At 35.9% G+C, this 16,742-nt stretch overlaps 1 protein-coding gene across 1 annotated transcript in view; it reads right to left on the bottom strand.

Moving 5' to 3' along the window:
* THSD7A (thrombospondin type 1 domain containing 7A) overlaps positions 1 to 16,742 on the bottom strand; it is a 280,961-nt gene that overhangs the window by 199,629 nt on the left and 64,590 nt on the right. The window contains exon 2 of the mRNA XM_054059364.1: positions 3,484 to 4,001. Coding sequence (XP_053915339.1) covers positions 3,484 to 3,643 — 160 coding nt within the window. The 5' untranslated portion in view covers positions 3,644 to 4,001. The remainder of the gene's footprint in view (positions 1 to 3,483; positions 4,002 to 16,742) is intronic.

Below are 16,742 nucleotides of genomic sequence, written 5' to 3'. Positions count from 1 at the left end.
CTGTGTGTGTCCACCTCAAATCATCAGAATCACCACCTTTTAATATCACAATTTCTATTTTCCAAGTTGCTAAAAACTTCTGTTCGCTGCATCTGATCACCAAGCAGACAGACACAGCACTGGGAATCTAGCCATTTCCTCATTCTACTGTGAACAGCCAGATATTCTGCACAGATGGAAACTTTGGTTTAGTGTAAGAAACCAGGTAGCTCTTACAGTGACCACACAAAATGAACCAGCTGTGTATTTGTGTCTGGAAAAAAATACACACACCAGGTCTGTATGGTATGGAACGAATATTTGTTGAGAAACCAAGTTTAAAGACTAGACTAGACTTAATAACTATATCCATCTAAGTGTCACTCAAAACACTGAAGGTCCATTAAACACACTATGACTCTAGCATAAATATGCAAGAGCAAATAACTATTCTCACAGGACATGAAAAAAGTTACAAAAGCCAAAACTTCAAAGCAGTTTCAGCTAGAGAAGTAGAAATGAATTAGTGATGGTATCCATGCCACAGGATGGTGAAGATTAAAAGGGAATCCTGGAGATCATTTAGTTCAACTTCCCTGCCCAAGGCAGGTTTTTCACAACACCGTCCATACTGAATCAAAGATAATTAAACCCCAAAATGATAGTAACCTGAGTATTACAAACACCTTAGATTTTTATGGTCATAGAGAGGAGGATGGTAATATACAGACAAAGTCATAGCCTCTGAGAGGTTTTCACAGGTCAGAAACAAACAGTTGAAATTTGAACTAGAAGCAGCACTCGCCCTCTCCCAGAAAAACAACAAAAAAGCCCCCACAAAACAACACACCAATCCCTAAAAAAAGAAAAAAGTATAAGGAAACTGTATGAGGTACGACAATTGTTATTTTATAAGAGAAAGAATGCCCCAATTCAAACCTCATAACTCCTGCACATTATTATCATGGGCATCCTGAAGAAAACAAAGTGCATTAAGCCAGAACAGAAGGCATAGACTAGCATACACCAAGACATTATTTCAAGAATCTTTAGAAAAACCTTTAAAAATAAAAACCAGACACATGCAAGTCATGAAAAGCCTTTATAAAAGCTGATACCCAATTAAATTAAATACAAAAATAGCATATTTCTCAAAAAAAATGGACATAACAGGTCCCAAAAGGAATATAATTATGCTTATTTCCTAGACAATCCAGGCCACATATTCCCCAGACCTGTGTTTCCTTTACAGAAGGAAAAGCAAAATACCATCTGAGCTGGAGGAGCTCACTGCTGTTCAGTTCTATTATTCTTTCTGATACCTTAGCTGAACTTTATACATCCCATATTATATATCCCTTCAGATCACTGACCAGCAATTCTTGTAGTTCATATTTTGGAACCTCCTACAAAAAGGAGAGGGAAAACAACAAAACTCAATAAACAGCTAAAAAAGGCAATGTGAAGATGTAACTAGAAGCTAAACACAGATGCACTACCTTATTCACTGAATCTTGTCATTCATTATCTGAGAAGAGACTCTCTGACTTGTTCTTCATCATATTACCATCGTCACTAATATTGTTATATTAAAAACTGTACAATCACCATGTTTATCCTATTCCTTGTTGCAGGCAAAACAGAGAAGAAATGTTACCAAAGTAAAGCTGAAAGGAAGACACTAGCTGTTCATCAGGCAACATAATTAGATCACAGCTGTTCTAAACAAAAGTTCCTTATGCTTAGTCCTTGCCAGGAAGGGAGAAAAAAAAAAAGCCAGACCAGTTTCCTTATTGCTGGTTTAACTGACTTGACTTCAAAGCACGTGTACGATATGCAGAGTAAGTGGAGCTAAGTTTATAGCAAATTGACAGTGTTTTGTAAGCACTAGTTAACTACAGTTGTTATTATTCTCAACCTATGTTACTATTTTAATATTTTTATATAGAATCTGTTAAAACTTAAATGGAGACATAATAAAATGCTACAGACTTTATTCTACTGATACTTAGCAACTTAGGGTAAAAGTAAAAAGCTTTATGAAAATACTATATTTTACTTGGCTTTTGCATAAAGTTGTGCATGTCATTTATCACTTTGCATGCGTATTGAACATTTACAAACCTGTAATGGAAATGAAAAGAATGTTTTGAATTTGTCAGTGGTTCAAAAGAAAAAAAAAAAAAAACAGGTCACTGTCATTGTGCAACTCATCTTTCAGTTGGAAGTGAAAGTTACAAAGGATTTTCCCTTCTTCAGATTTCTCTTTCTAGCATTATTGGAAAGCTTGTCTTCTTGTTTAAATGAATTTCCTTTTAATCTCCTCCCTGAGCTGCTGGATAGATGGAGCCTTTTAAAAAATTCAGGATATCACCGTAATTGTAAATTGATCTGCTTCTGTGGCAGAAGGCTGGGGCTCTCCATCCAGGAAAGAGAATGTGTTCTCAAAGTTGTTTTTCAGACAAAGGATTAATTTGCACTCTCTCACACTACTATATTATTCTCCAGTGGAAAAGCAATTTTTAAACAAAACTACTATTTTTTTTTTTTTGATTGTTTTATTCCTGGCAAGGTACAGGGAAGACAGCCAGCTGCTGAAGTTAATGTGAAATATTTACTGGGTTGAAATTTTTAAATTTCCTAAAGGACACTTTGACTTTACTTACATAGGAATTAAAGCTGTATTAGACAACAAAAATGCACATACTCATCACTGCTGAAGTTCTGAATTAATGTAATCTATTAATAGACACAGGACAATTCCCCGCTGATTTTTAATGCAAAGTTAAGATTGGAACACTATTATGACTATGCAATCTTTAAAGCAGACACGTAACTCATTAGTATCAAAGTAGAGAAAATTATCTATCCAGTGTGGTGCTGAATCCACATAGCTTATTTGCCTTTGGCTCTTTGGTTATGAGATCTGGCATCGCTTGGATTATTTCAACTAATCCATCGTTAGCTTTCACATGTCCTATATACTGTTCAACAAACCTAAATTTAACAAACCAAACTCCCCATCAATTACCACTCTGAATATATTACATGTCAGCACAGAGCACAAAAGATTAGACATGCTGAATTACATCTTTCATTGCACAAAGTATTTTTAGAGTACTGTTAACATTGCTGACTCCAATTGTAACAAATGTTCCTTCCCATTGTGGGCAGGCACTAATGTCCTGACCTTTGCTATTTACATACAACACAGAGCTACTAAACGAGATGAAAAACCTCAGAAGACACAGAAAATACATAAGAGACCCCAGTAACAGTGTTGCAGAGTCACAAATGTGAGGGGTTTTAATTGCCACATTTGCTTGGCTGGTGGAATCCTGGAAGATGACCTAAATTTTTTTCCCCTATAATCCTGCACATAAACATTAGTTATTTAGATTTAACTTTCTGTCTCCACACACACAAAACATGCAAAAAGGTTGTTACTTAAAACAAAAAAAAATAAACATGCCACTGTTGTATTAACATAGCATCCTTACTTACCAGTCTTCCACAAATACACCGATGAAGTTTGAAATTCACTTTGTGCATAAGCGTCCCAGATTCCCAGCAGCAGAAGGACAAGAACTCCCACGCACCGGGCTGGCACAGTGGAAACCCCTGGACCACGGCAGAAAGCAGCGCTCCCCTTGCTCAACCCCATGCCTCCAGCAGCCCGATGCTGCCTTCAAAACCTGCAGCGCGACCGTGAAACCTTCTTCAAATAATATTCCCTTCTTCAGAACGTCTTCACCAGGAGAAGGGGATGGGAAACCTCTCTCCCACTTCTGTGCATGGCAGTTGAAAATGAAAAACTGTTTAACAGCAGGGAACAATAGAGTCCTCGCTCGCTCTTGATGCTGCAGCGGAGGCTGCTAGTATGGTTGCTGCTCCACGCTCTTCCATTCAGCGGTTAGTAGCAGTTTTCCATCAGCTAAAAGCGAGACAGCTGTCCGCAGGGGGCTCCAGCTGACTGAGCAGGTTATCTTGCTCTGGGAGGCAGCAGCAGTCATTTACACCAGCTGGAGAGAGTGAGAGACAGAGAGAAACAGGGATGAGGAGAAACACAAATAGCCCGGTGCTGTAATCTCTATGCAGAGAGTGACTGTAAAAAGACTGACTTCCCAGACATGTTTCTCCTTGGAATATCCCAAATGATACGTACTAAGAAGAAAAGAATAAATCATCATCAGATATGTTTCAGAATCACGTCATAAAACCAGAACAAATATAACCAGAACAATATATATTAATTAAGGGAGCATCAGACATTTGTACTGATAACAATATGTATGGAGCATTAACCATTTTGTAGACAACAAAAACTAAGTGACTACACATGCAATAAGTAGACAATTAACACCTTATGAAGGGAAATGGAAGAAAATGCAGGGGAAAAAAAATGAAGAGAAAAAGACTAACTTGTCTTGCATATTTACCAAATCTGTTTCAGGTAATAACTTACAGCTATCTGCTGTGAGAAGAGATGAATATATGTATATAATAATGTGTACGCGGCATGTGTAAGCACATCACCTCTGTGGTAGATAAAGGGTGTATGTAATATATAATGCAAGATAATATCCTTTCCTATCCAGCAAGTATGTACACACAGATACATGCATAAATGTCAACTGTGTAATTTAAAATAATTTGAAGATCAAGTTATCAATCATTTTTAAAACATACACTGACTTTTACATATGAAAGTATTCAGGATACATTAGGCTGTCATGATGATATAAAAACGTGGAGAGAGACAAAGCTTTTTAAATAAGGATCTTTATCTCTCCCACCCTGTACTGAGTGAACAGATGCAACAACAAGGCTGAAGATCAGGTTTTGGACCCCTATGAACTGGGAAGAATATGAGGAATTTTCAAAAAAAATACTATGATATTCAGAAAGTTTCATTAAAAATGCAAACAGCTACAAAAACACACAGTAGGAACACAGGACCCAGAGACAGAAAATGATAGAGCTATTGTTGTTGAAAGAAGAAACCTTCAGTCATCCTCTCTTGGGATGCCTGTCATTTCGCACAACCTTCCCAGACTCAGCCTTTTCACATGCATTAGATTAAAATCAGCCGTGATCAAATAATTCCCAAGTCCTTGCCTGTTTAGATATTCTGACATCAGAGCAAATTAGCAATGTTGAAGGTTGCAAATTCGTCTTTGTTTACTTTCCACTCTGTTATGCCTCTAAGAGGGAATTAAAGGCTCAGGGAGCTCTAGCACCATGAGGCTGTGATTAAGAGAGATAAGCAAGTGTGGATTACTGTTCCTCAGCTGTTGAAAAACAGGCAACAATCAGGAGATTATAGGTTGATAAGGGATACATAGAAAGCCATGATCTTAACAAATGTATAGCATCCTGATGCAGAACTTGTACCCTCAGCTAAAGCACTTCTGGAAACACATTTTACTCAGCTCTGCTACATCATGCTGTATTCACCTCAGGAAGCATGGAAACTTCTTTAGCCTTTGCTTTGTTGAACTGAAAAGAATACTGCTTTTACATGCTACACAGAGGGACTTTTGAATGTTTTACGTAATAAAAATAATGCCAGCTTCATAATTTATGAAAAATAAGACTAAGAGTTTAAGAACTTAAAAAAGTTTTAAGGGTATCTGGAAATCTGTGGTAACAGCTTTATTGATATGCAAAGTTAAATTAAAACATATATAACTTATACATTCCTTTGAAAAACTTAAGGGTAAAAATTATGGCTTTTTAGCTGGAGGTATGTATGAGGGGAAAGCCAAGTTTATAGCGTGAGGGAAAAAAATCACCCTTTTCAGAGTTATTAAATACAATGGATTCTTCCCAGAATTTTTATGAATGTATAAAGAAAGTCTCTCAAAATACGTTGCATGTGACTCACATCATCCAGAAGCATCATCAGGGAACACATCATCCATGTAGTTAGCACAATGAATCAAAGTGGCTTTTGACAGCAGAACAAAGGATTATCATGAGAGAGGGTGAGCAGAGATACACAAACCTTCAACTATTTTCTCATATTTATGCAACTATAGGATCACATACTTTTAAAACTTCACTAAAATAGAGATCATTCAAATAAAATAATTTAGCACTACTTATTATTTTACCTTTTTTTGTCAAAAATCAATGAGCTATGAAAGAATAACTTCATTTTTCCTTTTTTTTTTTTTGTAAAAAGCTTTTATGCATTGAAAGCTGCACAGAAATGTGTCACAGAGACAAAATGGAGGGAATATTAATTATGCAAATGCATTTGTGCATCTGGAAGCAGAAAAAAAAATAAGGATTCCTGAAAGACCGGTTTTGGCAAACACTATTATCTCTTCTGCAGCTCATCTTCTATCAATCCAGGCAGGGAAAGGCCAGTGAAAACACAGGCCAAAGATGATGCCTGCAGAGACATCCACCTCAAGCTAACTGTAGGAGCTGTACATGAGAGGCAACATATCCTGACTGCAAGCTTCAAATGCTATCAGCACACCTTACGCGTACACTTATAACCTCTTTCTATTTGCTACAGTGACCGTGGAACCTCCTTCCCAGTTAACAGTGCAACTACTATTTCCAGCCCATGCTGGTAACCCATATTCTAATACATACCTAATAATCATAATTCATCAGCCGTTTACAGCTTCAACATTCCCAAATAAATGGTTAAGTACTTCTCAGAGAAGCCTCTTGACAAAGTAGGAAAATAAACTACAATTGACGTGAGTTTCTGGCATTGACATAACATTGTCAGTATTGTACCTTGGAGCACAAACATATAAGTCTTGGTATACTTTTATTCAGATACATTTATTTATTTGAGGTACAGCAGCTATGTGGAATCTGTAACATGCTTGCACAAGTGACAGACTAGTGAGGTCCTTTTCTTTATCTCAGAAAAAAATATTACAAACCCCAAAGACAGCCATAAAACATGTCAGTTACAGACTGACAAAGAACACATGCAATACCTTTTATTTAGTGAAAAGAAAAATGGGAACAAGATACAAATTTCTTAGCCACCAGGTATCAAAAGCTGGCTGCCAAACAGAATCACCCTGCTGGTATTCCTCTGCTAGCAGGCAGTCTCCAGTCAAAGACGAATAAGTCAACTATCTCCCTGGAAAAGGCTCTAGAGTTAAAATAAGTTTTTTACAGTCAATACCTGTTGGATAACATAGTACTACATATTTTTTAAAAGCACTCCAACTTTGTGACAAACTGATCTAATTCAGTCACCATATTAGGATGCCCTTGCTTATGTCCCCTATATAACTTTTAGAGACTAAGTTAGGAAGAAGTGCTACATTCCCTTGCATGTACAATTGTTTTGCAAGATACCTGATCCCTGTAACAACTCTAAAAAGCTTTTCTCTGTATTCCCTGACATAAACTCATAGGCCAAAACTTCTAGCTCTGCCTTTCGTGAGAGCTTGGCTTTCCTGCAGATATTTTATTACAAATGCCAGCATACTATAAGGATTCTCTTGAGATGGGACCTGCAAGAACTTTATTAGATTTTGAGAACTTCACGTTAGAATAAGCTGTACTCCTCGCCACACTCAGTAATGGTCTATTATTTGTCTTGGCATCAATGCTAGGGAACTTATTCAGGGAAGCCAAAAGACATAACCTAAACATGAACAATCTGACAAAAAATATATATATATGTTACAATATACTTTGTTTATCAAAATCTGGCAGCTCCAATCCTCAAGTCCAAAATTAAATGTGCCATGCAAATATTGCACCTGAAAAATTACTCTTATGGGCTCCTAAGCATATGGCCTCTAGGTGTCACACTCGGCCATGTCATAATATGCTATTAATGGATTTCTCTTATTCTTTCATAGCATGTAAAAGACCTTGATTTTATCCTTTCAAGGAGTGACATTATGTCACACCATCTTTTCAAACCTAGAAAGAAAACCTAGAAAATTTCTGCCTCTTCCACACAAGTAGTAAAATTATTTTTGGTTTTGCCAGAGTAACTGGTTTTGCAAAAAAATAAGTATCATGATGCCTGTTTCTTAAACTGACATCAATCGTTTGGATTGTGGATTTGCAGGACAAATCACAAACTTCAAGTTATGTATATGAGGTGTGCAGAAAGGAAGCATTACGTGTACAAAAGACACTAGAAGATGTTAAGAATGTATACTTAAACTCTTCAGTGTTTCTCAGTTACTTCAAAAATCTTCACAACAAGAAAAAATATTTTTTGGAAAGTGAATAAAGATTCTACTTGGATGAAAGTGTGAGCAGCAAACATCTAGTCTTGTAGTTCTGACTTTACAAACGCTTTTATTTAGGTAAGTTAGTAATTCTTAGAGGGATTTGTCTTTTTTGAGTTTCCTTCTGTTTGATTATATTAGGGGACAGGAGAGAGAAGGGGTGTTTGGTTGGTTGGGTTCCAGTTTAAATCTAGAAGTTGTCGTAGCCATTCTTCATTCTATTAGTAAGGGGTGGGTTTTTTAAGTTGCAGAAAAGGTAATCTAGCCTTTCTTCTTCTTTTTGTTTTCTGAGTTTTTTAAAACCTGTACTGCTGTATTTCAGTAGTTCTCTCAGGTTGATTTAAAAACTGACTTGCATTTGTTTGTAGATATCTTTGGTAGGTAACAATCAACCTTCCTAGCATGGAACATTAATGGAAAGAAACTATTCTCTGTAAGAAGGGGACATTAACATACCACCAGGAGGTATATCAGGAACTGCCTGCTGGAAGATAAAGCTAGAGGAATTCAAGAAGCAATTAATGAATTTTATCAAGGAAGCCACCTAGCTTTGCATCAAGCTACCTGGTTAAACAGTGTATTTGCCATCCTTATCTATCTTCAAGAAAAAAGTTAGTTTTGACATGATGACACATTTAAACCAAAGAATGTCTATCATTCAAGCCCAAGCACTGCAGAAGTTTAGATTAAATCAGATAATTCTACCTTCTGGCTTTAAACTCCGTGAAGGAACACTGTGCTTTCTGCCTAGACAACATTGGCTTCAACAGCTGACCACAGGAAGCAGAACCTTTCCAAAGATCAGAACTGGCTAAAAAAAACATCCATGATAGTTCCCTATCATGAAGTGTCATAGCTATTGAAAATTCAAGTTCTCAACCTTCTGTCACCAATTCAGAGATCTGTTTCATAGCCTCTGGTGCGACTTGCTGTATAGCAGGAAAACAGAGGATGCATTTTTCATTAGAAAGCCAACAGTGTTGATACACCAGCTTGCTCAAAGAGATTTTGAGCATGTTCACGTATTTAGAAGTAGATGGAGTAAGTCCTTGTAGTCAAAATTTCTCTTGCAATGTAGATATGTACACTATAATTCTATAAATACGTAAAAAATTCATGAGCAAAATACTTGTTACAGTTAGGGTTTGTAGCAAGGTTTGCATCACTACTCTTACTCTCTCAGTTACAGTTTTTGTTTTCTTAAGACTGCCAAATTTTCTGTTTGAAAGTAGCTTTAGAGTTAAAGCCAAAGACAAGAAAAACACATAAAAATAATACACAAAAAAATACATAAAAATAAAAATTATCTCCATCCTGGTCCCAGCCATGTCAATAAAGAAGAGAGACAATCATTATTTTTTTGTGTTAATTAAAAAGAAAAAATACATATGCCTAAGTAAAGTAGCATCTTTTTCATTTAAAAGCTTTTGGTAATCTGTACTTTGGGGAAGAAGGGTAAACTTTGCTTCTGTTGGGAGCGATCAGTGTGGTTTTCTCATTATAACCACTGGAAACGAGACTACACACAATTAGAACCTCTTCTGAAACTGCGGTACCAGTATGCACTTGCTTAGACAGTGCTGAGAGAAAAAACACCTAAGATTGGGTACAAAAGTGAGACTGGAACATAAAGCTAACCTCTAAGCCAGTACGATATAAGTTTTGGAAAGAGTAAGTGATAGGAAGAGCTAAGGAAACAGACTGAAACCAGGATAAGAAATCTAAGTGGGGAAAAACATACTGTGAGGAAGTAGTGACAACAAGAATTTGTTGCTGTGCTTTTTAATGTTTATTCTTTTAACACATTTGGCATGGATCTACCGCTAGTAAACCTATGTGTTTAAAATATCACAAAGAATGCAGCTTTTTAAATCTAACTTTAGTTACCTCACTTTCAGAAAACCTAATACAGATTTCACTAATGAAGAAAATAAACCAATCCAGGTGACCATAATTGCCACCAGAACCAGTTTTCTATCACTGAGCCCATTCTATGAGATTTTCTGACAAGAACCAAAAGGCAGGATTTTAGAGTTAACTTGCAAAGTTAACTTCCATTGTTCCTCTAATGTGTGCATATACTTCTGAAATTTGTGTTTCTAAAAGCAATAGCAGCTAGCCCCTATGCTTAACATGAAGTTATGCTGAAAATAAATAAGTTTACAGAGACAATATGCTCTCTGAAGAAAAATGACAGTTAAAACTGATAGCTGTAAATGTAAATAAGCAGAATAATTCAGAGGACTTGAAAAGCAGGCAGGGAGATTTCAAAGACACAATGGAGAGGTAAGTATTGAAATCCCTGGCAAGGGGAACAGAAAGAGAATGGAACAAACAAAGAAAATCAGTGCCCATTATTGCCTTTGAAAATCTTCTCCAGGGAGAGCTTAGTAATTTGCACATACCAAATCACCTTTAAACAAAAGCCACCTTCAGTCAATTTTAAACCTTCTCCTTATTAAAATCCTATTGATTGATCATTCTTCATCTAAATGTCTGACAAGCCAATTTCCATTTTCAAGGAGAGAAATGTTGGTCTTTTTCAAGCCATAAATCACTCATTCTGTTATCAATTCTCAAATTAGTTAAGTACTATAAATTAATAGGAAAATTAAACAAGGCTGCTTTCTTTAGTGAGTTGTTTCATTGGGCTTTTTTTAACTTAACCTCAGTAAGAGTGACAAACATAATATAATTGGAAATAGCCTATAATGATTTGTTAACTTTTTAAGAGTCCTAACTTAGGTGGCCAAAAGTACAGCTGTGTGTTTTGTGCTGACTTCAACACAACAAGGAACAAGAGGAGTATAACTTCAGGAAATTGATTCAAGGATCTCACACCACTCTGACATGGGGTAAGTTGAGGCGAGATTTAAACCATTTTCAATCAATCATCAAGGTTCGGGTAAACAAGCACTGAGACAGAACTACATTATATCGGTCACAATCATATCTTGCAGAATCTTAAGTTATAGTTAAAGTTACGACACAGATGATAATATCTGAAAATAAATCCTTTGCGCTCTGATTTCATATGGAAGATTTACAAGTGTGTTCCATCTGTCATACTTTAATTATATAGTAGGTGCTTTAACTGGGGGGTGGAAGGGAAATCTGTTCCTACTGATCAATTTTCCTATTGAAAATTATAGGTCGCTGTCACTTAAGTCAACTCTGTAGAAAACTACAATGCAAAAACTAAACCTAAATAAGAAAGGCAGTAAAACTGACGAATTCTAAGCCCATATCAATGAATGGACGATATCATTTCAAACTACATGGACAACTAGTTTTCTTCCTTTCTGCCCTTGCAGCACCATCCTCTCCTGTACTCCACTGCACCAATATTTCAGTGGCAAAAAGAAAACAAGTAGCCAAATCTATGCACTCAGATAGGTGATATCACAGTCATACATAATTGGATTTTCTGCATACAGACCACATCCAGACACTTAACACATTCTGTGTGCTGCTGAAAAAATTTCTCCAAATTATCATCATTAGCATTAAAATTAGAGCTTCACTACAGGGATCAAACCAAGCTTAAGGTGATATGACACTTTCAGAGCAGGAAAAAAATCCATTAAATTGGCACCACCATTCTTCCCTATGGTGACAAAAGACATTACTGCCAGTTTTCTCCAATTGCTGTTATACCTGTATATCTGAAAACGAGAGAAAAGGCTTTCCAACTAACAGTTAGTGGCAGCTCTAGTACTTCCACAAGTTTTTCCCATAAGACTCAAACCTTGGTCTAAATAACTGACAGTTGAATCTATATACTCTGTAACACATATGAAAACTTGCTTTGATATACTGCTCACTGATGGAGGAAACAGTATGGAGCAGATTAAAAGAAGGGGTTTTCTCAGTGATTGCAGTATTATTGAAATAGTATAGAAACTTGCAAAGTACTTGTCTCTGGATCAGCACTGAGTTCAGTTCTTACCATCCAGCTACATGAGAGAAGTGTCATTTCTTTGGGACAAGGAAATCTAATCTACACAGATGAATTGGGGTGGGAAGCACTAAAAATTGAAACCTGATTTTGAAACCAGAACAGTAATGTTTGAATGACACTGAGTTCAGCTAAAATAACAACCTGAATTCAGGTAAAGAGACAAACATGTCTTGTCAGCACAAAAAAACAAAACCAGGTCATGCATAATGAAGAAGTTAAACTTTACATAAGAACCTGTTTCCTAGATGTATCAATTGGATAAAAAATAACTTATTATTCTTTCTTCTTAATGTTTTTTTAATATGCATATTTAATTTATTACTTTTAGAGAAAAAACATATCAGCATACTTTGTGCCAACTTAAATTCTTGTATCACTCATATAAATATAGATACAACAATACCACACACCTAACTTTAGTTGTCCGGCTGATATATCGGCACCTGAGTAGAAGCCACATTGCAAAAGGAAAATAGCAGTGTCTGTAATATGTGGCTAAAATACTCTCACCAGTAGTTCAGATCCCACCCGTTGCCTGCAGACACTTCTTCATATGCTCCAGTATTAATGTCCCAATCACACATATTGACTCTAGGAGGTATTATCTATGTTTACAAACCTTATTTTTTCAGTAATTTTTACATCAACTACAAAAACAAATAATTCATATTTTCACATGAAGAAAGATGAAGAAAACAACAAGTAAGATTCTGCTTCCTCCCAAAGCTACTAGAAAACCATTATAAGCACCCTGCTTTGGAGACCTTGGAAGATAATTGCATGTTAAATACCTGGATCATTTCAGTTCTTCCTTCTTCTTACCAATATGTAGTCATAACCATAATAAATGTAGAAGTTAGCCCTTATCTTATTGTAGCACATGCACTTATCCAAAGGAGGAGTTTAAATATTACACAGCTTTTGAATACTTCCTCAATACTGAAACGTGCTGAGTAGCAGGCTACATTGTACTTGGGCTCAAGTAGGGTACAACTCAAAAAAATTAATCTCCTGTAAAGTTACAGCGTTGCCATAGCAAAGCATTAGACTGATAGGATTCGCAAAAGAACTCCATTCATTATGTCAAACACTTTAAACAAGCATATGCCTACACCAAATCCCCTCTCTCTGTCAATAACTAGTTGACTGGCAGCCAACAAAATACTTCCTTGATAACCAACCTTTTGAATCAGAATCTTTTTAATGGAAAACTCCATTGAGTTATTTGATTACAATAATCTTTAATAAAAATTCTTCTTGATTTGGGTATAAGCTTCTTCTTATAAGGTAGCGCTTCTTCTAAGCTCCCAATATTTAATTTTCATTTCTGAAGGGAGTAGTGAAGTGCACTGAGTGTTCCCAGGCTCTGTTAGAGTCAAGACTTCTAACTTCATTTCTAGGTGCATACACGGTTTTGACAAAGTGAAGAATTACACATCTTGTACCATGAGGAAAGGAGGGAAATCAGTCTTCCTATGTCTCTTATATGTATACAAAAAGAAAACTGCTCGTGTCTTTGGCCAGGGCAGAACTTTTAACTAAGCATCAGGAAAATTTAAAGGAAATCACCTGTTAAAGAAAAGTTTTGGGTTTTTTTTTGGTAGTGCTCTCTTTGTAAGAGAAACTATGAAAGAAAACTAATTAAAATATAACAGGCATTTTCATTGCATTCACATCTTCAGAACACAATTCAGAAACCCAGTCTCATTTCTTTCCCCGTTTGAAAAAAAGTGCAATTTTCTTTCTCTTCTGTGTTTCATATTCCCTTTCACATTCCCGTCCTTGTGGTAATCTGCAATTTCGAGTAGTGATCCTCAGATGATATCATAACGAAACAATCCCAAATGAGTTTCTTCAGCTTTGTATAATGGAATACAGAAGACTGTATTAATTTGATTTCAGAATGGAACATTAGCCACTGTATTCTTAAACCATTAAAAGAACGAATTTGATAAATAAGCCTAACGCATACCTCTAAGCAGAAAGTAATTAAAATATAGTAAACTCGTGCTTTATTGCTAGTTTTTCCCCCTCACAATGATTTTTGCAACAGTTCTTTAAATGGCTTTCACTTTAACTGCATTGCAAAAATGAGACTATATTCATTGTATGCTCTTCATTAACTCAGCTGATGGTGTTTTAATTCCTACAACATACAAAGTCAGATGTTCATTTTGCAGGCTGACATAGCTAGTGTGAGTTGAGAATAATTAGCTTCACTAAGGCAGAACAAGCATTTTGTTTGCAAAGCACACACACCACTTTTTAACAAAGATTATTTTAAAACTTTTAAGGTATTTTTTGTCTTACAGAAAAGCAACTGTCTCATTTTTAATTTACTTTTAATTTCCCTAAGGAATTAATAATCCATATTCTACTTGATGGTAAATACTTTTAACTGATCTAAAAGAAGATTAGAAAAGACACTTAGCACAAGTGTTAAGTCTGTTATACTGGAACACTTTGGTATTATTATAAAAAGTAAATGCTGTTTAAATACTAAAGTTTAATCAGAAAGGAAAATTACAAATTATTAAACTATGATGATTTTTTGCCTAAGACTTCCCATAAAAAGCCAATCACACCTATAGTTTGGCAAACATACATCTCAGTATGTGTAGGTAAATACATAAATATGTAGATTTAAAAAAAGCCAGACAGTTATAGTAACACTCCGCATGCTAATAGAGATGGTGAGGGAACACTAGTTACACAGAGGTCCAACATCTTGCAGAAGCAGAATGCCTGAACTGGGAGTACTGCAGGCTGTCACTCATTTGTTTCCCAAAGCCTGACACTGGGACCGGTCAATGTGAGTGCAGCATTCTCCCCCTGCACTGGCTCACCTGCGCCAAATCATTTCAGTGCTAACTGGGACACGTGTCAGTTAACTTTTCAGATGTGTATGTATGTGTTTGCATGTGTGATAAGTTTTCCCTGACGTTGCCCATCCTTCCTTGGTTGGCCCACTAATAAACTGAGCACAACAGCACCTCATTGTCCACGGTTCAACTTCTCCTCTCCCCATCGCAACACAGTCAGAACCTTCTACCAGAATGACGGTATTTTATGTTTTCCGTAGTAAAAATAACATTTTTACCTTACTGTATTCCCTAGAAGTCTAAAGCAAGAGAACTAATCCTACAGTCAAACAACAACCACTAGAATACAACTCTTATTCTTTACACATATACACTACCACCACCCCATGGTATTTAAGTTGGTTTTGCAGAAGTAGCATTATTAGTCTCTTGCTATGGTAACAGGAAAGAGTAGGTTCCATCAGTTATACATAATCATTTGACTTTATGTCAACCACACTGCCTTGAATATAACTCAGATGGAAAAAGATAGTTACTGTGATCTACAAAAAAACCATGCAATGTCAATATTGCATCCAGAAATATTAATTACTAATTTCTGACTGATATATGAGTATCACCATTATTGGATACAGCGTTATTACTAGCTTACTGTCACAAACCGATTTGGCAAGAATGAGAGAAACAAACTCCATCAATCCATAAATCAGAACTACTTAGAGAACTTAATAGATCCTTCAAGCGAGTTAAGGCCAGTAGTTAAACTGATAAATAGTTGCTAGTTTTGAGTTTTAACCATCTCTACATAAAATTACTAAACTAATTTTCACTTTGGTATAACGCTAACATTCTACATGTGCCAGATTGGAAGTTATTAAAAAAAAAAATCAAACCAAATCAAACCATCAAAAACATCCATCCAACCAACCACACACATACCCCAAAACCAGCCAAAAAATCCCCAAAACCTTAAACCAAAAGATAATGTTGTAATAAGAACAATGGTTTATGGAAGACTACAGCTCAAACACCCTTTGTTCACCACTGTAGCAGATGCAACACTATCTCACAACGCTAAGATGAACGCTAACCCTCAGCACCTTGGACAGGGCCTGCTGGATCTCCCTTAACATCAGACACTTTCCTACTTCTATTTGTTCATTAAACAGAACATGAGGGCTTTCTTTGCAACATAATCCTTATTCTTACATGAAAATTTTGCACTATTAAAATATATGCATAGCCAGTAAAACATAAATGAACATGCATAAACTTCAGGTCATCCGTACCTTGCTCTTCAGCGTCACAGAAACCATTACAGTCTAAGAGTGTTCTACATTTTTACACACATCAAAGGATATCTACATACAGACACTGTGAAAAATATTTCCCTTAGAACTTTTTAACTCTGTTTTACAGAAATTAAAACATTATCTTTGAACTCTGTCCCTGCTGTCCTCAGAAATTAAAGTAAAAAAGTTCTTTTGTCATTTTATAAAGTCAGAATAAGTCACACTACTAGGAAAGACAAAAGTAAATTGAGCAGATAGGAAAATGAATTAAAATCATACTTGAGAAATTATATTAATATAAAGGTTTTCTAAAGGATCTGAGAATCTATACACTTCCATCAAGATGTATGCAATAAAATATTATCAAAGTTATAAAAAAGATGTTTGGAGAAAGGGAGAAGAGATATCTGGATCAGTACAGTAAGTTTACCTTTAAAAAGCAGAAGAAAATCCCAGA

This window comes from Cuculus canorus, chromosome 2 (assembly GCF_017976375.1).
Source record: "Cuculus canorus isolate bCucCan1 chromosome 2, bCucCan1.pri, whole genome shotgun sequence".
NCBI classification, from domain to species: domain Eukaryota; kingdom Metazoa; phylum Chordata; class Aves; order Cuculiformes; family Cuculidae; genus Cuculus; species Cuculus canorus.
This window is presented reverse-complemented; position numbering and strand designations above follow the sequence as displayed.